The 18,673-nt window shown below is 38.8% G+C and overlaps 4 protein-coding genes across 11 annotated transcripts; 2 read left to right on the top strand and 2 right to left on the bottom strand.

Annotated features, from left to right (window-relative positions):
- Positions 1-676: 676 nt before the first annotated feature.
- On the top strand, positions 677-1,834 carry LOC121050667. Its single transcript, XM_040511494.1, has 2 exons — positions 677-1,132; positions 1,262-1,834. The coding sequence occupies exons 1-2, from the start codon at positions 842-844 to the stop codon at positions 1,832-1,834; spliced, it is 864 nt and encodes a 287-aa protein (XP_040367428.1). The 5' UTR covers positions 677-841.
- A 279-nt stretch (positions 1,835-2,113) lies between these two features.
- Positions 2,114-3,377, bottom strand: LOC112178138. The gene is made up of 2 exons (XM_024316334.1): positions 2,858-3,377; positions 2,114-2,718 (listed from the first exon to the last, which is right to left on the bottom strand). The coding sequence occupies exons 1-2, from the start codon at positions 3,375-3,377 to the stop codon at positions 2,114-2,116; spliced, it is 1,125 nt and encodes a 374-aa protein (XP_024172102.1).
- An 892-nt stretch (positions 3,378-4,269) lies between these two features.
- LOC112176635 (DEAD-box ATP-dependent RNA helicase FANCM) lies at positions 4,270-7,283 on the top strand. Of its 3 annotated transcripts, none has more exons than XM_040510651.1 (3): positions 4,270-4,668; positions 4,921-5,064; positions 7,022-7,283. In XM_040510651.1, exons 1-3 carry the CDS (start codon positions 4,344-4,346, stop codon positions 7,039-7,041), a joined length of 489 nt encoding a protein of 162 aa, XP_040366585.1. In that variant the 5' UTR covers positions 4,270-4,343; the 3' UTR covers positions 7,042-7,283. The 3 variants fall into 3 exon arrangements, with proteins under 3 accessions (XP_040366585.1, XP_024170441.1, XP_040366586.1); XM_024314673.2 differs by lacking the exon at positions 7,022-7,283 and adding an exon at positions 6,695-6,813; XM_040510652.1 differs by lacking the exon at positions 7,022-7,283 and adding an exon at positions 5,153-5,184.
- Positions 7,284-8,007: 724 nt separating this feature from the next.
- Positions 8,008-13,291, bottom strand: LOC112176634 (putative disease resistance RPP13-like protein 1). Of its 6 annotated transcripts, none has more exons than XM_040510646.1 (10): positions 12,211-13,291; positions 11,680-11,911; positions 10,926-11,418; positions 10,735-10,808; positions 9,750-9,847; positions 9,357-9,428; positions 9,174-9,237; positions 9,019-9,089; positions 8,789-8,907; positions 8,008-8,579 (listed from the first exon to the last, which is right to left on the bottom strand). In XM_040510646.1, exons 1-2 carry the CDS (start codon positions 13,269-13,271, stop codon positions 11,821-11,823), a joined length of 1,152 nt encoding a protein of 383 aa, XP_040366580.1. In that variant the 5' UTR covers positions 13,272-13,291; the 3' UTR covers positions 8,008-8,579; positions 8,789-8,907; positions 9,019-9,089; positions 9,174-9,237; positions 9,357-9,428; positions 9,750-9,847; positions 10,735-10,808; positions 10,926-11,418; positions 11,680-11,820. The 6 variants fall into 6 exon arrangements, with proteins under 6 accessions (XP_040366580.1, XP_040366579.1, XP_040366582.1 ...); XM_040510645.1 differs by having other exon boundaries at positions 10,926-11,411; XM_040510648.1 differs by having other exon boundaries at positions 8,789-8,903; positions 10,926-11,411.
- Between the last annotated feature and the right edge of the window lie 5,382 nt (positions 13,292-18,673).

The raw sequence follows: 18,673 nt of genomic DNA, 5'->3' as shown, positions 1-18,673 counted from the left end.
GTTAGTTTTTATTCCGAATGAGGAAGTGACTACCTTGGATTACTCAATTTGGGTATACTTATTTTGTGCTCTTTATATGATGACTTTTTATGACAGCCTTTAGGACATCTCCAACGGGTGGAGTCATAAGCCATTTTGGCTTTGGCTTTTGTGGGGAGCATATCCAACCATTGAGCATGTGGAGCCATTTTGAAGATTGAGCCAAAAGCTGAGTCAAAATGACTCAACTTTGTAGAACAAAAGCCAAAGCTGGGAGGGAAGAGAAATGGTGGGCCCCGGCTGCATGTGTTGCAATTGCAGCTGAAGAAGATGACGTGTCAGAGGGAGAAGACAGAAGGGACTCGCGGCTGAAGACAAAATAACGGCACAACAGTGGCTGACGCGCGAGACACGCGCTGGAGATGCAGCCGACACATGGGGCCCGGCTGTGTAGAACGGGCAGAAGTCTTCCAACAGTAAGAAATCTAACGGCCCAGATTCAACTTCATTAATTCTATTTAAAATGAAAGGCCCAGATTAAATCTTTCTAAACATAAAAAAGTTAATATATATATATACTAAATATCTAATCCGACGGTTCAAAAAATTGTATGGATTAAAATCAACGGTTAATAATAAAGTAAATGTTTTAAACCCAAAAAAAAATTGAAAAGATAAAAGAAAATTTTCTAAAAAATCAGAAAAATGTTTTTTGCCCGTTGGAACAGTAACTTTAACAAATTCTATAAATACCAACCCTCTTCTTCATAATTTTTCACTCCAAAACATCTCCAATCTCCTCCAAACTTCATTCTTTTTCACCATTGTTCTTCATCTAGCTAGCTTTCAATTTTTTTAGAAGATGCCTAACCCAAGACAAGAGTGTTGGAAGGACGCCGAAGATATAGCCTTGTGCATAGCTGTAGTTACCGTTGGTGAAGACGGCTCTAAGGGTACTAGTCAAGAGAAAAAAAGATTGTGGGAGCGTATACATGAAGTATACGAGACTTGCAAGCCTGTCGGAGGCGTGGTTAGATTGGGAGGAGGGTGTGACGGTCGTTGGAAAAACATTAGACCGGCATGCCCTCGATGGCGCCAAGCTCTTAACAAAGCGGCACTTCTTCGAGGAAGTGGTGATAATGCCACCGACGAGGTAATCATCCTTATTCTTGACGTTTAATTCTTATTTTTAAAATTAATTTTACCGTTATTTTAGCATATTATGTATAATGACTTTTGTATAAATATATATAGTACATGATTAATATCTTCTTATTTATAGGAATTACAAGCTAAGTCAATATATCGTACCTTAGCTAAAGGAGAGGAGTTTACGTTTCAACATTGTTGGCCAATATTAAAGGATACAAAAAAGTTTAGCAATCCTCCGGGCATGAATGTCGGTAGCTCAAGTTTTCCTACCTCTATCAACTTAGAGGACGACGGCAGCCCAAGCTCTTCAAATGTGCATGCACGCCCCCCAGGTCAAAAAGCTCAAAAGGCTGCTAAGAAAAAATTCAGGCAAGACGAAACATGTGAACTCTTATTGCAAATGCAAAGGATTGCAGACCAAGGAGAGCGCGATCTCGACTACAGGTTGCGACTCAGGGAGGAGACTAGATTAGCTGAGCAGCACACGGATGATGCTCACACAATGACAGTGGATCCGTCAATTTTCACACCAAAAAAAAGGAGTTATTGGGAGAAGAAGCAAGCACAGATTATTGAGAGGGAGGAACAAAGCTCTAGTGCTGGTGCATTTTGTCAACCCTCCTTTTCTCCTGAAGAAAATACACCACATAGTGAAGATGACTCTAACTTGGACCTCTATGTGTCAGTTCAAGAGACTCAATAGATGGGGAGAAATTGAAATATTTTATTGGTTGTACTTTTTCACTTATGTTTTTCAATTATGAAATAAAATTGTTGCTTTATTTTATAGTTAACAAATAAAAACAAAAACTTGTTTTTATCTCACTTTTATTCATAACAATAAAACACACTGCATTACAAAAGCATAAACACACTAACAATAAAATAAAACCACACAACATTACAAAGCATAAACACACAAATAATCAAACCACACAATGGCCACATTGCCAATTATTGAAAGCGTGAAAATACAATCTCTTCATCTGCAGTTCCGCTCTGCTTGCAGCTTCATGTTCCAGAGGTGATTAACCAAATATCCTTGAAGGACTTTATGCACAATTGGACATCTAACCCCTTGGTAACGGGTCATGAACTCCTCAAGTTCAGGACGGTTGCGCTCAACCTCATGATCATCCTCATACCTCTCATATATTTGTGCTTTCCTTGGTCTGGTGGGGATATCATCGAGGTCAATAGACAACTCTTCATCTTCTTCACGCTCATCATCGACAATCATGTTGTGCAAAATAATGCAGGTCATCATGATGTATTGGAGATCCTCTCTATCCCATCCACGGGCGGGTCCTCTTACTATTGCAAAACGAGCTTGGAAAATGCCAAAAGCCCTCTCCACGTCTTTTCTGTATGACTCCTGCATCTTTGTAAAATGAGCTTGCTCTGGCGTAATTGGATTTCTAATTGCTTTCACAAAAGATCCCCATTTAGGGTAGATCCCATCGACTAGGTAGTAGCGTTGGCCATATTCTCTATCACCTACATGGTACGAAACTCGAGGAGCCTCACCTGTGCATATTTCGTTGAATAATGGAGACATTCCAAGTACATTAATATCATTAAGGGAACCTGGAAGTCCGAAATAGGAGTGCCAAATCCAAGCATCGTATGATGCGACCGCCTCTAGAATGATTGTGGGTTTTCCCTTATAACCAGTGAAGTGCCCTTGCCATGAGGTTGGATAGTTTTTTCCACTGCCAGTGCATACAATCAAGACTTCCCACTACTCCGGGGAACCCCCTTTTGTCGGCAACATCGAGCAACAGCTGCAAATCTGCTGGAGTTGGTCGACGAAGGTAATGATCGTGGTACACATTCCAGATTGCTCTAGTAAAGTGCGACAAGATCTCCAAAGCTGTAGATTCAGTTACGTCTAGAAACTCATCACACAGGTCGGCCGAAAGCCCATAAGCAAGCATCCTCATAGCACAAGTCAGCTTTTGTTCGGTAGACAAACCAACTCTGCCGGAGGCATCATCAGTTTGCACGAAGTACGGATCGTGGTTGGCGACATCATGCATCATTTGGTCAAACACATGAGGTCGCATTCTGTACCTTCTGCGAAATACATCGCCCCGGAACCTGCACGGCGAAGTGAAGTATAGAGCTTTCAGTCGTCGATCCATAACTTCTCGATCTCTTGCGATGTATTGGCGCCCGGGCTGTGAACCACCCCACTGTGATTCTTCCTCTTGGATCCTCAAGATATGAGAGGAAGCTGCCTGCATCACCAGGGCTCTTTGATGATTTCTTTAATGGCATCTTCTTCCTCTTGCATCAGCAATTTTCGGAACCTATTCATTGCAACAAGGAACCAAAAATATAAAATGAAAAGGAAGTTCAGAATTTCTAAGCTTCTGATATGAGAAGAGATGTGTTTGTGAATTGGTGAGCTATGATGGAGTGAATGACTCCGTATTTATGGAGGGTTGGAAAAGGATATCTGAAGATAAGATACGACACATGACAGATAAAAATCAAAAATGTAATCTAACCAGCCTTTCAACGACTGACACGTGGCACTAAAATCAGTAATAAAGTTGAGATAGAAAATCTTATCTTATCACGTGGTAAATAAAATCTCAACCGAGATAGAGATAAGATATCGGATCCGAATACCATTGACACATGGCACGAATATATAGATTCCCAAAAATAAATAAATAATTTTTTTTAATCAATTAATGACGATAAATTATATAACATAATTATGTATGATATATAAATTCATATTGTAGTTAATTAATTCTCTAAAATGATTAATTTAATAAATGACTTTGGCTTTGTTTGTCTCCAATTTTGTTGCAGCTGGTCAACAGTCTCTTTTCTTGTGCGGGAGTGCCAGCACCGTTCTGGTGCGGTCGTCGGGGGTGTCCCTTGACCTGACTTCTTTCAAGAGATTGTGGACGAGGAGAGCACCAACCTCGTCGTGGGTATACTTATTTTGTGCGCTTTATATGATGACTACGAGCAAGTCATTATTGTACTGCTTGTTGAAATGCATAATGAATTACATTTTCAACTAAAAAATCATCTATTAGCACAATTTCTAATATATATATATATTGAAATAATTTCCACACAAAAAATTGAAATAAAAGGACGAGGCGTGTTCTTCATATTTGCCGCCATTTCTCAAAAGGGTTTATTCACAAGCCCACACCCACCCGCATTTCAGTCACACAGCTACCTCAATGACCTCCACCGATCCTCACCACATAGTCGACGACGACGAAGACGACGATTTCGATTGGGAAGCAGCTGCCAGAGCTGTCGACGTCGTCACCCAGACCACCGCAAAGCCCTCATCTTCCCATTTTGCCCCTCCTCCCCCAATTCAGAAACCACCGTTTCCTCCAACCTTCAACAACAAGCCCAGTACTTCACGGCAGACCACTCTCGATAGGTTCATTGGGAAGCCCGCCCCAAAGCCTCAGCCTGAAATTCGAGACTGCGGCGATGAGAGAGTGTCCCGTGTTCAAATTGATGCCGAAAAAGCCAACACTTGGATGTACCCAGGTTCAAATTCACTTTCTCTGCCTAGTTTTGTTTCATCAATATGCGAAAGTTTGTAAATTTCGGGGTTTTAAGGAACTGGGTAGGCTTGTTCTTATTAGATTTAGTTCTTGTTGAACCAAATTTTAGTGTGTGGATGTTTTGAATAGATTGAGATTTTGGTTGAATTTCTCTAGAATTTGGTGGTGTTATGAACTATACAGATTGAGCTATTAGTATTTATTTCCTGAATTTTGGTTGTTCTGATCAATGCAGTTAATTTTCCTGGGCGTGACTATCAATTTGCTATCACCAAGACAGCACTTTTTTCGAATACGCTGGTGGCATTGCCAACCGGACTCGGGAAGACGCTTATCGCTGCAGTTGTTATGTATAACTACTTCAGATGGTTCCCTGATGGTAAGTTTACTGCTTCTTAACCAAGTGCTTATTTGGCTACTATTCTCATGCTCTTATTTGTTTATCGTATGTAATGTGATGCGGTTAGATGTAGCATTTGTGTGAACCTCAACAGCATTGGATGATTGATTATTTGGCGGTTAGTTTTTAAGGTAGGGGAATACATGTGATGGATAGGTGTCTAGCAAAAGGGCAAAGACATTGCTGAGAGATACTAGAAATGAATAAGGAGCATGAATTGAAGGTAGAATTTTGTGAAGTGCTTATCAGCTGGAGTTGTATGTTTTATTAAGCTACTTGTAGCTTGAGGATGACTATATATAGATGTTGATGAGGAGTTCAGAACCATCAATAAGTGGCTTGTGAAACCTAGTAGTGCAGCCTATGTTTCTGATGACTAAAGAACCTCTGAGGATCTTTGATTGTCAAGCTTTGCATGGCTTATGCCTTAGTTTAGTTTCTGAAAGTAGCAGTTTGTTTGTGAAAAGCCATGAAGGCTATAAACAGTATCATTACACAAATGCAAGTAAAGAAACATTGGCATACGGATGAAAAGAGCCAGATGTGACCAGAACAACAAAATCTTGAAAAATTAGCCATATCTAAGAGTTTTGTGCTTTAACTTAGTCTCCTTAAGTTTTGATAAGGTATGCGGTGTTTTGATAAGTTCTAGATTTGCTGTACCAAAGGCCTTGGAGTTGATTCAGTCTTGATTCTTCCATCTTGTTTCCCTAATTCTCTATTTCTTTAGATTTTATTTTTCCTTGTATTTAGAAATGCTAAACCTTGTTTGAAAGGACTTGGTAGCAGCTATAATTTATCTTGTTCAGACTTCAGAGATCAACATACAGTTTTCATAAGCTTCTTGAGGGTCTGATTACATAAAAAAGTCTTTCTCTTTCTACATGTAGGACTACATTATCTAGCAATAGAATCTGATTACGATTACAAAAGTCACTCGCATTTTTCATGAACTGATTTGAATGGTCATATCTTCATGGCTTCATTGTATTATTAATTTCCTTATCTTGTTTCAAGTCTTTATCCAGCTAGTTGAACTAACATGTTAGAAGCACAGAAATGAGTGCCTCTGCCATTATTTGTGGTTATAAATTGGTTCAAGTTGAAGCATAAAACAAGAGATATATTAGGAATAGAAACCCAGGGATAGTCATGCTATCTCCTTTCTGCTACCCGGGTTATATGAATTGTCAAGACCAACTCCAACCTCAACTACATTGACCAGGCAAGCTTTTAGAATGATTGACAATTTTTAAATGACAATTATACTGAAATTTCAAGCCCAGTTTGTTTACCAGTTAGAGTACTAGCTAGATGATTAAACAATATATAATTAAGCAATGCTGACATTGCTTGACCAATAAGGAAAAATAATCAGGGCAGCCACACCAGTCCTTATTTCAAAAAAAAAAAAAATCAAGTAAAATGATATGGTGGTGGACAAAGACACCACACCAAGGACTAAATTACTGAAAGGGCTACCTAGTTATACATTCTAATGTAGCTATTAATATAACACAATCAGTATTGATTTAAAACTGTAAGTTCTTTGAACTCTGCTCTGTGTTTCTAGCACAATAATTGTATTCTCTTGTTTTTCCATCAACAGGACGGCCAACCCTTTATTAAAAGTTTGTTATTAGTTACTGTAGAAAGCAATGCAAGAATCTCCGGCTGTTTTTCATCTGAATGTATGAGTTAAGGTAGCTAGCATTTTACATACCATGATCTGATTGAAGTAGACTAGTAGATATGACAACTGTACGTAATCAAGCATACTAACAAGGACTAAATTACTGAAAGGGCTACCTAATTATACATTCTAATGTAGCTATTAATATAACACAATCAGTATTGATTTAAAACTGTAAGTTCTTTGAACTCTGCTCTGTGTTTCTAGCACAATAATTGTATTCTCTTGTTTTTCCATCAACAGGACGGCCAACCCTTTATTAAAAGTTTGTTATCAGTTACTGTAGAAAGCAATGCAAGAATCTCCGGCTGTTTTTCATCTGAATGTACGAGTTAAGGTAGCTAGCATTTTACATACCATGATCTGATTGAAGTAGACTAGTAGATATGACAACTGTACGTAATCAAGCATACTAACCTTCATAGAACAGTCAAACTGTAAAGGAGACAGATTGCAATCACTTGATACGACCTCAATAACTCTCTCTTTTCCCTGTCTTGTTTGAAGTTCGAGCTACTTGATAATCAGAGACTCGATCTTTCCCATCTTTATATACTAAGCTAATCTTGTATATCCTTATTTGGGGAGTGGGATGAGACGGGACTATGGTTTAGTTGCTAGATTACACTGCCTGAAAATGTGTGGTATGATTTTAATCCAATGCAAGGCAAATATGCAATTGAAAACCAAGGATACAATTAACCAAACAGGTGGTGGGCATACCTAGCCGCCTTACTGATACTCCTCAATCTTTAAACCAATGCAACCCCTACTCTAGTTGAGTTTCAAGTCACCAATCCCAGTAGTCAATTCTGGCAAAAACTGTCACAGGCATTTTCTTGTGGTTCTTTGAAGTCCCCAAAGGTTCTCTGTTACAGACATGTGGAAGTCATAGTAATGATGGTATGATAACAATCTAATTCTATTAGATCTAGATTAGATTTGGAATTTCTAGGATGAAATTTTGAATAGGCCGGTAGGTTTTTCTCTGAGTTCTAGCTCTCTCTCTCTCTCTCTCTCTATATATATATATATATATATATATATATATATATATATAGAGAGAGAGAGAGAGAGAGAGAGAAATTAACTGTTCTTTATTCAACAAGAAATCAGATTACCTGGAGAAAAACAAAAAACAAAAAAAGTGGGTTTCTGCTTGAAGTAATCACAGGAGATTAAGACCAAACTCTGTGACCCAATATGAACTCTTCCGATCACAGTTTGAGTTCCCGCGATATAACTAGCACTTGGCATTAGTGTCTTAGTAGTACAACTATTACCGCCATTTTGGTTTGGTCTAAAATTGTACTTTCATTAAAGAAAAAATGAAATACAATGGAAACACAGAGAAACATGGGGGAATGACACCCAACCATTATCCGGAAGTGCCTAGCCAGGACTTGAAGTGGGAATGAAAAATAAAAATAAGATGCGAGCCCCAACGACCAATTGTTCAAGGGCAAAAGTAGGTATGAAGCACAAATCAGTACGAGAAAAGTTGAACGTTAATGGACTCCAGATTTGGTGCACATCCTCTGTTTGGCAAGCTTAATTTGCAGCATAATCAGCAGTTCTATTAGCTTTATTCGTGAGTACTAGTCCAACTCCATAAGAAAGGAATTGCGGAGTTTATGCATCTCAGCAAGTTGACAATAGATCACTTTCAAGTGTGGTATGGAAAGGAGAACAGTTCAGCCAGAAGTGATATGCTGGTGATTTGACAAAACAACAAGTTTGAAATCCTGAACAGCTGCTTCAGCTTCCACTGCACGGTTGAAAAGCTTATGCATGCCATTCCCTGCAAAAGACACCAGAATCAATTTGAATGACAACACCAATCCCTCACTCAGATAGAGGTATATCCCAAGCTCCAATTTTTATCATTTCAAAAGAGAGTAAGTATTGTCTAGTTGGTTTTACATGCAAACAACGGTTGCTAAAGTTTCTTAATGAGTTTTCTGAAAATAAATTCGACAGAATTAAAGTATATATCAGAATACATCAAACCTCATGTAGCATTTCTGTCACTTGATGGAATCTTGAAAGTGATTTCAATTTACACTTTGGGCATGCACATGTACTTATTCTTTCTGGTGTTCCATGGCGAGAAAAGCTTCAGCCACTAACTAAAGGAAAAATGAAAAATCCAAGTAACAATATCAGAATTTGAAAACGAGTGTTGCAGCCTTCAAACCCTTAATTAAACAGAAGTACTTTAGGTATTGCTGAGAAATTACCTAGTTAAGGTAAAATTATAACAGCACCAACATCAATCAGTCAAATGGATTCCAGAATGCAAGCATAAAATCTGCCAATCAAGATCCAAGATGCAATTAAATCCATGTTTTGTAATTCAAACAATTAGAAATCAGCATAGCACTAAACAAATTACCATAGCACTAATTAGCTTGACAGCTCCAATTCAATTCCTTTCTGCACCCTGGTCTGCTCATAAACTTGATTTGATTTTTCCATACAGAAGATACATAAGCTATTTGTGTATAGGATATATATATATATATATATATATATATTGCATATGAAAATGGAACATATTGCATAGCATAAGGAGTACCTGATGGTCATCATGTCATGAGAAAACCAGCCACTGCAACTTTGAGGGGTGAGCATGACTTTGCAAATTTTTCTGCCAAGAAATAAATTTCAGAATAAGTCACAAATAAAATGTGGAGATTTGCACGAATTCAGAGCTCTGCGAAGAGCTGCTAATGGACAACCTTATAACAGGTGTAAAAGTTCTAATCTGTGTTCCAGGTGTAAAAAAAAAAGGTCACCTAATAAGATAAGATTCTGCAGTTTTTTGTTTATCTTATTAGGTGACCTTTTTTTTTTCTTTCTTTTTTCCCTCTATTCTTACACGTACGAATATCTCTAGAATTAATATTAGGAAGAACACTTGAAAAACTGTAGTGTATACATAGAGATGAAAAAGTGGAGGGCAACCAACCTCATGAGGCCTTTGGACTTGGCAGAACTTGTAAGCGAATTGATTGAAACTTTTGGTCATACTGACTTGTCCCTCTCTTTCACGCCACGAAATCCCATCTAATGCAAAGAACATAATAAAACTAGTGACTACAGTGTATAGATATAATAACTAGCAACTAATGACCTCAAGCCTTCAAACTATTACATCATCTTAGATATCGGATGAAAAATTACAACTCTGTTAAGTGCCTCACCAATAAGTCAAATGAATCTGAAAAGGCCAAAACACAAGTTACAAGTTTTGTTGATATTGGTTTATCACTACTTGGAACACAAGTTACAAAAACAAAGTGAACAAGAAATCTAAAAGGAGGCAGAACTACAAAAAAAAAGACCCAAAATCAATAGCAACAACAGGACCATGAAGAACACAAACAACTCTAGAAGAGCAATGACCCTAGATTACAGTAGCCTTTCAATCTAACAAGATGGGAGAGGCGCTGTAATCTTCAAAAACGTCAAAACAATAACAGTGTTATCACACATACACATAATTAGAGACGCAGCTTTCCAGGAATCAGTTGAAATGTAAAATCTCCAACACGAATCGAATTCAAAATGTGTGCCTTGAAATTCAATGTTTTCATGGAGTTACATTGTGCAGAATAATATAAAGTAAACTACATGAATACCGGAGAATTTAGGATGACGTAACCTACATCATATGACAAAGTGCTCTTCAAATAACAATGACTGATGAAACTTAATAGGAAATATAGACGTAAATGCCTTCTTTAGCAATTTCAACTTAACTCACAACCAGCAGTGGCTCTTCATCCAAACAAAGTTTTAAGACTTGATTAAATTGATAAGGAACACACATGACATCTAGAGTAAGTAATGTTGACACCATATAAAATTGCCCTGTGAGCTAAAGGCCAACCACATCACAAACACTTATAAACCTTGCATGGTAGGTATATCTAGCTTACGGTTATTAGTACCTTATCTCTTTAGTGATTAATCACCGGTTTGACAACTCTGATGCAATTCGGGAGTCTTCATGCTTCTACATTGCCTACACAGTATATTTTGATCTATATCAGACTCATAGCTAAAGAATTTGTCTGTAATGGATTACAAGAATATGAATTTCACAGAACTTAGTTGAAGGTTTTTACAGATTTTTGCATACCATAAATATACCCGAGTGTCATATTCTACTGATCTACAGCTATTCTGAGGTCTGACCTGCCAAAAGGGTTCTCTTGCAACATTTTCTGCAAAAAATCATCTTTGCAGATCAGTATAGTTTGATTCTCATTTAAAATAAGCTGCTCATTGTCTCAAATGCAGAAATTTATAGAATCTAGAACATTGCAAAAGACTTGGTGCATGCATGACCTTCAGTAAACAAAGTTCCTTTCTGAGTTCCAGATGTGTGAGTTAACAAACAACTATCACTAGTTTTGTACATGTTATAAATAAACTGCTTTCAACTTGCCTGTAACTTGAATATATAGAACCAGAAATGTAAAGCCATCACTTGAGCCAGATTGAAAGTTGACGAAGAAGAGATGATATGATGACTGAATGATGAGGAACTATGCCCCTACTGTGCTTCTTCTTCAGCTTAGTGTTCTATAGTAATCATTTTCAGTGCTTCCGAGGAATTCAGTAGCTATAAACTTGGAAATGTCATTACATGATCCACAAGAAGAAATAAGAATGACACAAGAAGCTTGGAAATATAAACTTGGCATGAATGAAATGAACCTAACATGTTGGGTATATCTTCCTAGGGTAATATATCTTGTACAAGTAATTAGTTCTTCAATCACACTATTTTCCCAGAAAGGGAAAAACGATGATTCTTGTGGTTTTTTTTTTTTTTTTTTTTGGTGAATTTTACAAATAGAAAGAAAATGTGGAAGAAAATTTCAGGGTACCTGCTGCGTCCACATGCATTCTAATGCTAATGAAGAGGTTGCATTTGAATCTGTAACTCTTGCCACATCTCCATATAAGAAAACTCTCTCCATGCTTTTAACCTTTGCAGTTTCAGGTGACATGGTGGTCTCCTCATCACTCTATGATTCTATCTGTTTCTCTGTTTCAACAGGTGACATGGTGATCTCCTCATCACTCTGTGAGTCCATCTGTATTTCTGTTTCAAGCCTGCTGAGAAACGAAACCAGGAGACTCTGTCAATTTATAAATTGTCTCAACTTGTATTAGAACATGGTGAATATTTCTACAATAGAGCAAATTGTCATGCAACAGAGGCAGCAGAATTTGTATAGATAATTACATGACAACTATTTCCTTTGTCATACAAGAATAATGGTGGCTTTAATTTTGTAACTAGTAAGGGATATATATCATGCATGCTTATGCAGCCTAGCGATTATTTGAAGATGCCAAAAGAGAAAATAAACAAAGAAATCTGATGAAAGAATTACTAAACCAGAGCAAATTACCTCTCAGTAATATTTGGTATTTCTGGATCCTCGAGCGCTCTATAAATGTCGACGTCACAGTTGTCGGGCCAGACAGGTGTTATAATACTCCGTCGACATTGACTGATGGAAGTAGTCCTGAGCGGTGTGTTTTGTAGAAAGAGTGGCAGGTTCATCAGCTTAGGGCATTTCTCAATTGTGAACTCGACAAGGCATGGCATAATTGTAATTTCATCAGCACCACCGCTGATTCCTTCCCACTGTTCCCACTCATCCATGCCCTCGAAATAGAGTTGTTTCAATTTTGGGAATAAAACAGAGGATGAGGATGAGGATGTTTGAGTGCCCGTTATTCCCAAGAATTCATCTCCAACCGTCTTCACTTTCTCCATTCCTTCTACATATAGTTTTTCAAGGAAGGGCAATTTCCCAAGAGGAGGCAAAAATTCACATCCATCCCAAGTATAAAGATACAGGGATCTCAAATTCTGTAAGGATATCATCCAACTGGGCGCGGTGGTGCCACCATACCCACTAATCACTAAAGTTTGGAGATCTTGATGCGGCCGTAACGCCTCCAGGACTTGTACATGGCTCTGCTTGTCCAAAGTTGGAAACCATAGCCCCAAAGTACAAAGCTTTTTATTCCACAAGCGAGCCTTCTGCGCCTCACTCGTAGTATCCTTCAAATTCCCCTTGATCTGGATGAGGAGACTGCCCTGAAGCTGGTACAAGCTTCCCAGATCTTCTAATTTCAAGCCTTCACTGGGGCCACTATCATGATGAACAGGACACGTGTTTAGCGTTTGCAGACTTGCTAATCTCCCGATACCTCTCGGCAAATACTCCAAATCACAACCCTTGGTATGAAGATGTCTTAGATTAATCAAGTTCCCCGTATTTTCAGGCAGTGCTCTAATCCGCAAGCATCGACTAAGACACAAGGTTTGCAAATTGTATAAATTGCCCAAACTGTCTGGTAGTCTCTCCAACTCACGATTTTTAGACAAGTCAAGATACCTCAAGTGTATCAATTCACCAATCTCTTCTGGAAGTTCTCGAATGCAGTTGTCGCTCGACATTTCAGTTGTGAAATTGTTTGTACCCACATTTGCATGTCCACTTAGACATAGCCAATGTGCATGGTTATTGAATGACTTCTAATTACAATGAGCCGCTCAACAAGTAATTTGGGCCGGTAACCTGAAATGTTGGCCGATGAGTAATTGGACACTTCGCTTGGTCCAGGTCGAGTCAGACAAAGCTAGGCCTTTAGTTATCGGCCGGCCCGTAGTCATCAATTCGAAAAGAGATTTATTGTCTAAAAGCCCATCAGCCGATTGCTCAAATCACTAAAGTCAGTTTCCAACTTGGATTCAGTAACTTGGAAAGAAAGCAGCCGATTGACAGAGAAGGCCGATAAGTGATAAAGATGAAATTTGATCAAGTTAGTATTTCAATCGAATTGAAGTTCGTCAGCCGATAAGGAGAGTTCAATCCAAGATAGTCTACTTCAAGATTAATTACAGCCGTTGATGACAACCATCAGAGCCAATCAAGATAGAGTCCAGCGTCAAGTCAGCTGACGATAAGTATCGGAGCCGAAGCAAGATAGAGTCACTGAGCCAAGAGGAGGCCGAATTGCACTCAACTTCAAATAGCCAAGAGATCAGTTCTAGTCACAGAGCAGCCAATATAAATAGAAGCATCGACATAAGACATCACACACACAACTCCAGCCAAAACTCCATCATGGGTTTCTTTTTATTTTTCTTAGCTCCAGATTAGTTTCATTGTCTTTTCAATTCTTAGTTGTTAGCTCTGCTAGTTCAAGTCATTTCACTTCGTTTTCCTTGTAACCTAGCATCGATATTTCAATTGTTTCCTTTGCTACTTTTTGGTAATAGTTGATAGTTTTATTCTTCAAGCCGTTTACTTTTTCGCTATTTACATTATCGTTTATTTAGTTTCTTGCAATTTACTTTCTTGTTCTTTATTCTTCTGCACTTAATTTAGAGTTTACTTCCTTACTCTTTTACTATTGTGTTTATGCTTTTTACCTTCTCGCTCTTAGTCTAGAATTTACTTCCTTGCTCATTTACTATTGTGTTTATGTTTTTTTGCACTAGTAGTAGTTTAACATACTTATTGGTTACCAATCATCATTCGCTTCACCCGACCTTCAGCCATCAAGTCCTTGATCCAAAGGCAGCAAACTATCGGCCAAGAATCAGTTCCTTCCTCGGCCAAGCAATTGCTTGATAAGTCAGTACTACATCTACAATTGCACACTTGGCCTTCTGGCCGTGTGCTGGCACGCCCCGCAGTCAATTCATCGAGAATGACGTTTGTTCCTTGATCTCTCGGCAATCTTGGCCGAGGTGATTTTCAGAGGCAACATCTTTTGGCACGCCCAGTGGGACCCTAAATATTTTTAGGCGTTGTTCGTAGCATGCAATTCAATCGATCACAAAATAATTTGTATGAACCGAATACGGTTGACTCAAGTGTCGGCCAACATGGCTATAATTATCAAAATTATAGTTTGGAGCAACTTAATATCGGCCGAGATTACAACCAAACTTTTGGCCAAAATATGAATGGCCAATTGGGCCATGGTAATTGGCAAGGTTATAATTCTAATATACGTATGTATGAGCCAACTAACAATTCTATAGGCCAAAATTGTCACTCTCAATTGGCCGATAAAAATTATCATGAGCCGAGGCATACCAATGGTTTCAATTATGGTCAATATAACCAAGATAGTCAATATGGGAACGGTTTGTCTAACCCTACATATGGCTACAATGGGCAATACATCAATGGTAACCAATATGGTTATACTTTGGCATATGGTTGTAATTAGGCCTGAGCACAGGCCGGGACCGCATGTCTATTTGCTAGGCCCGGGACCGAGCCCGAATTGTTCAGGCCGGGCTCAAATAACGTTTTTCAATCATAGGGACCGTGAAGGCCCGGACCGTAAATGAACGGGTCGGTCCTGCCGGGTTTTCGGGCCCAAAAGTCCCACTTTGCTTACCTTCATTTCATTTTCTCCGTTTCTGATTTGCTTACCTGCACTCAGTTCATATCTTTAAGTCCAATCATTGTTGGTTAATGCAGTTATTCATCATCCAAACAATAACTTCCATTCAAATTTTTTTTTTTACCAGTATAAAAGCCACTAATATTAACTCTTATGAAAAATCCAGTTGCAAACCATCATAGCAGTTGCAAACCATCACAGCTAACATCTCCACCGATAACAAAGGAAGGGCAAAAGAGAGCAGAAAACCTTTATTTGGCTAAAGAAACTAGCAAAGGCAAGCTAATTTGTTCACTTTGGTGGAGGGGAAAAGATTGCATCTGAAGTCCTCTTTGAACGGAAAAGTTGCTCAGTATTAGAATCCACATTGAAAGAAGACTCGAGCACCTTCGGAGATAGAGCTTTCCAACAACCAATACTTCCAGCCATGCATGTGGGTGAAGATCGGGTTGAATGACTAGGCTTTCAAAAAAAAAAAAAAATTGGAATATGGCATATGCAAATAACAAGTGAAAGACTGAAAGAGTATGATTCATCTGCTCAAGATATTTCATCAAGCATCTAAAAGATTCTGAATTTCCGACTTAAGATGCATGCCTACCTGTTACAGCTTCAACAGATCACATGTAAACATATAAACAAATCTGGAGTCTTGAGTCCACAAACTGATGAAGAGAGGCTTCGGCTAATGGAAAATTGAAATTACTGTTGGGTTTCGAGTTAGTGAAGAAGGCCAGAAGAGGATTGCTACTGGGTTTCTGAAATTAGGGTTCTTGTTTGAAATCTGGAAATCTGGAAATCGATTGAGGGTTTGAGCTTTGAGCTTCGAGCTTTGAAATTTGGGTTCGAACTTCGAAGGGAAACTGGAAAAGTGAAAATCAAAACCCTTCTGATCGCTCCTAAGGGAATCGATATTTGGCTGCAAATTGGAAAAAGAGTAAGAGATTGAGAAAGGTTTGGGGACTCGGGGTTGTGTTGACAGCTAAGAGCTGAATGTTTGACTGAATATGACTGATGAATGATGACTAAGAGTACAAGACTAGTAGAGAAAAATACAAAAGATGAAAGGGATCGGGCTTACTGGGCTTTCAGGCTTATGGATATCAGGGCCCGGGACCGGCCCGATAAAACTTAAACGGTTCGGGCTTTTTTTTTTGTGTATTTTTTTTCTCAAAACCCGGCCCGGACCTGACGGTCCGGATCAGTCCAGTCCTGGTTTTCGGGCTTTCGAGCTAAAATGCCCAGGCCTAGTTGTAATGGACAAAGTTATGGCTTCAACCAATTCCAAGTTAAGCCACAAGCTTATAACAGAATCGTTCACAACCAAGTTTCAAGAGATCAAAATGCTTATGCTGGTTTGAATGGTAGAACTGATCAGACCAAACTGAAGGTTGAGGCACCTCAAGACTTTAGAGAAGTTGCCAAGAAAATTGTGGCTAAAGTTTGGGCTAATTGGCCAACCCACCCTTATCAGCCCCCCACTACAAGACCTACCTGGCAACATTTTCTATCTCCCAAAAAAGTTTCAAAACAAGTGGAAGTGATAAGCCTAGTAGACCAAGAAGTAGGAAATTTCGATAAAATAGAGCCTATAGTCAATGAAGAAGAATTCGAAGTAAAAGAGATAGGGCTGGGCGTTTAAGCCCGAAAACCCGCAAATCCGGACCGGCCCGTGAAAGCCCGACCCGTACGGTCCGGGCCCTATTTTTATTTTCATAGAAACGGGCCGGGCCGGGCCTTGATAGTCGAAGAACGGTCCGGGCCCGGGCCTTGAGTTTTATAAATGCAAAAGCCCGGAAAGCCCGTATACATAAAAAGGATACATGTGTCTGTATATGAGTGGTTATAACCCAAGGCTCAAAATTGTTATTCTAGGATCGGACACACACTAGATTTTCGTCTTCAGCTCCAAAGACCCAAAGTCCCAAACCTAATCTCCATTCGACCTAGTCTTCAGCCTTCACTTGTTCACTCCGCCTCCTTTCTTCCTCTTCTTTCCTCACGATTTCACATTTTCACTCGATCCGGGCCATGAATCACGGATCTCCTTTCTTCCTCGATCTCGGATCTCCTTTCTTCCTCAGTTCCTCTTCTTTCCTCACTCAGTCACTCCGCCTTGAATCACGATTTCACTCGATCTCCTTAAACCACCAGAAGTCCAGAACTCGATCTCCTTTCTTCCTCTTCTTTCCTCACTCATTCAAGATTTCACTCGATCTCCTTAAACCACTGGAACTCAATCTCCTTTCTTCCTCTTCTTTCCTCACTCATTCACGATTTCACTCGGTCTTCACTTCCTCTGAGTCTCGTCCGCCGTAGTCTGCCCCGTATCAAGGATTCAAGGTCTCTCTCTCTCTCTCTCTCTCGGTGATTTTACTCTGGAGCTGCGTTGAAGGAAGTGTAGAAGAATAAGACCAGGGTCCAGGGCCAGTCGCGAAAAGCTCACCAAGCACCAAGTAGGCAGGTACTCCTTTTGCAATCCCATATGCTGTTGTTTATAGCCAAGTTGTCACCGATTTTGCTTATTTCCATTTACTTTTATGCATTGGAGTTCTTGATTACAGTTGGTTTTGGTAACTACAAGAGCAATATTTATAACTCAACTATTAATTCTGCTTTTGCTCATTGCTAATTACAGAAGCATTTAGATTTTGCTTTGTGTCTGTATACTTATTCAACTATTTTACTGAGTAGATGATGAGAGAGGTGTTTGCTCTTTCTAGCTTTACTTATGACCTCTGACATTCATGACAATTATGAAAGTCTTACTTATTATGCTGGTTTCATTGTCTATCCTGTCATTTTCACTAGATCTGTTAATAACTATATTTGGTAAAATAAAGAGTACTGATCAGGTGATTAAGCTGCATGGTCATATATAGATATACAGATGCCTAAGTTCATGTGTTTGTTTTTTCTGCACTACAGATATGCTTCATGTCTTGTCATCCATTCCGAGAACTCTCAACTTTATATACAGTTGCTCTTTGTTTATGTGATTCGATTTGAGAAGATTGAAGTTTCGGTGATGAATGTTTAATCAACTTTAGTTAACTCCATAAGAAAGTGTTTGGGTGTTTCCTCTTTACATGTTTAATTACTCTTCTATGCTATTGTTTTTCACTTTTTGATGTGAATCAATGTTAATTTAATGTGTTTTAATGAAATGGCAGATTATGCGAAGGAGAAATCCAGTGAACAATCAGCAAAAAAGGCTGCTTGTAAGGCCAAAAAATCGAAGCTGGCTGAGCAGTCAGGTGATATTATCAATATTCTTACAAACTGATTATTTTGTTCTCTGTGATATTATCATAAACTGATGTCAAGTTTGATTTGTCTTCACTTTATTTTAAACTTCTGCTCTAGTTCTGGGATGCTCCAGTTTTGATCTGTCTTCACTCTATTGAATCACTGGTTGATAGTTTTTGACTTTTT

This window comes from Rosa chinensis, chromosome 7 (genome assembly GCF_002994745.2).
Source record: "Rosa chinensis cultivar Old Blush chromosome 7, RchiOBHm-V2, whole genome shotgun sequence".
NCBI lineage: Eukaryota > Viridiplantae > Streptophyta > Magnoliopsida > Rosales > Rosaceae > Rosa > Rosa chinensis.
Note: the sequence above shows the minus strand (reverse complement) of the source record. Positions and strands in the feature narration are given on the sequence as shown.

What these genes read in the sequence shown, in the direction of transcription:
- LOC121050667 (XM_040511494.1), top strand. Translation starts at nt 842, where the DNA reads ATGCCTAACCCAAGACAAGAGTGTTGGAAGGACGCCGAAGATATAGCC. An exon ending in GTGATAATGCCACCGACGAG is followed by an intron (nt 1,133 to 1,261) that starts GTAATCATCCTT and finishes TCTTATTTATAG; the next exon opens with GAATTACAAGCTAAGTCAAT.
- LOC112178138 (XM_024316334.1), bottom strand. Translation starts at nt 3,377, where the DNA reads ATGCAGGCAGCTTCCTCTCATATCTTGAGGATCCAAGAGGAAGAATCA. An exon ending in AGTAGTGGGAAGTCTTGATT is followed by an intron (nt 2,719 to 2,857) that starts GTATGCACTGGC and finishes TCGGACTTCCAG; the next exon opens with GTTCCCTTAATGATATTAAT.
- LOC112176635 (XM_040510651.1), top strand. Translation starts at nt 4,344, where the DNA reads ATGACCTCCACCGATCCTCACCACATAGTCGACGACGACGAAGACGAC. An exon ending in CAACACTTGGATGTACCCAG is followed by an intron (nt 4,669 to 4,920) that starts GTTCAAATTCAC and finishes TGATCAATGCAG; the next exon opens with TTAATTTTCCTGGGCGTGAC. An exon ending in CTTCAGATGGTTCCCTGATG is followed by an intron (nt 5,065 to 7,021) that starts GTAAGTTTACTG and finishes TTCCATCAACAG; the next exon opens with GACGGCCAACCCTTTATTAA.
- LOC112176634 (XM_040510646.1), bottom strand. Translation starts at nt 13,271, where the DNA reads ATGTCGAGCGACAACTGCATTCGAGAACTTCCAGAAGAGATTGGTGAA. An exon ending in ATACCAAATATTACTGAGAG is followed by an intron (nt 11,912 to 12,210) that starts GTAATTTGCTCT and finishes TTCGTTTCTCAG; the next exon opens with CAGGCTTGAAACAGAAATAC.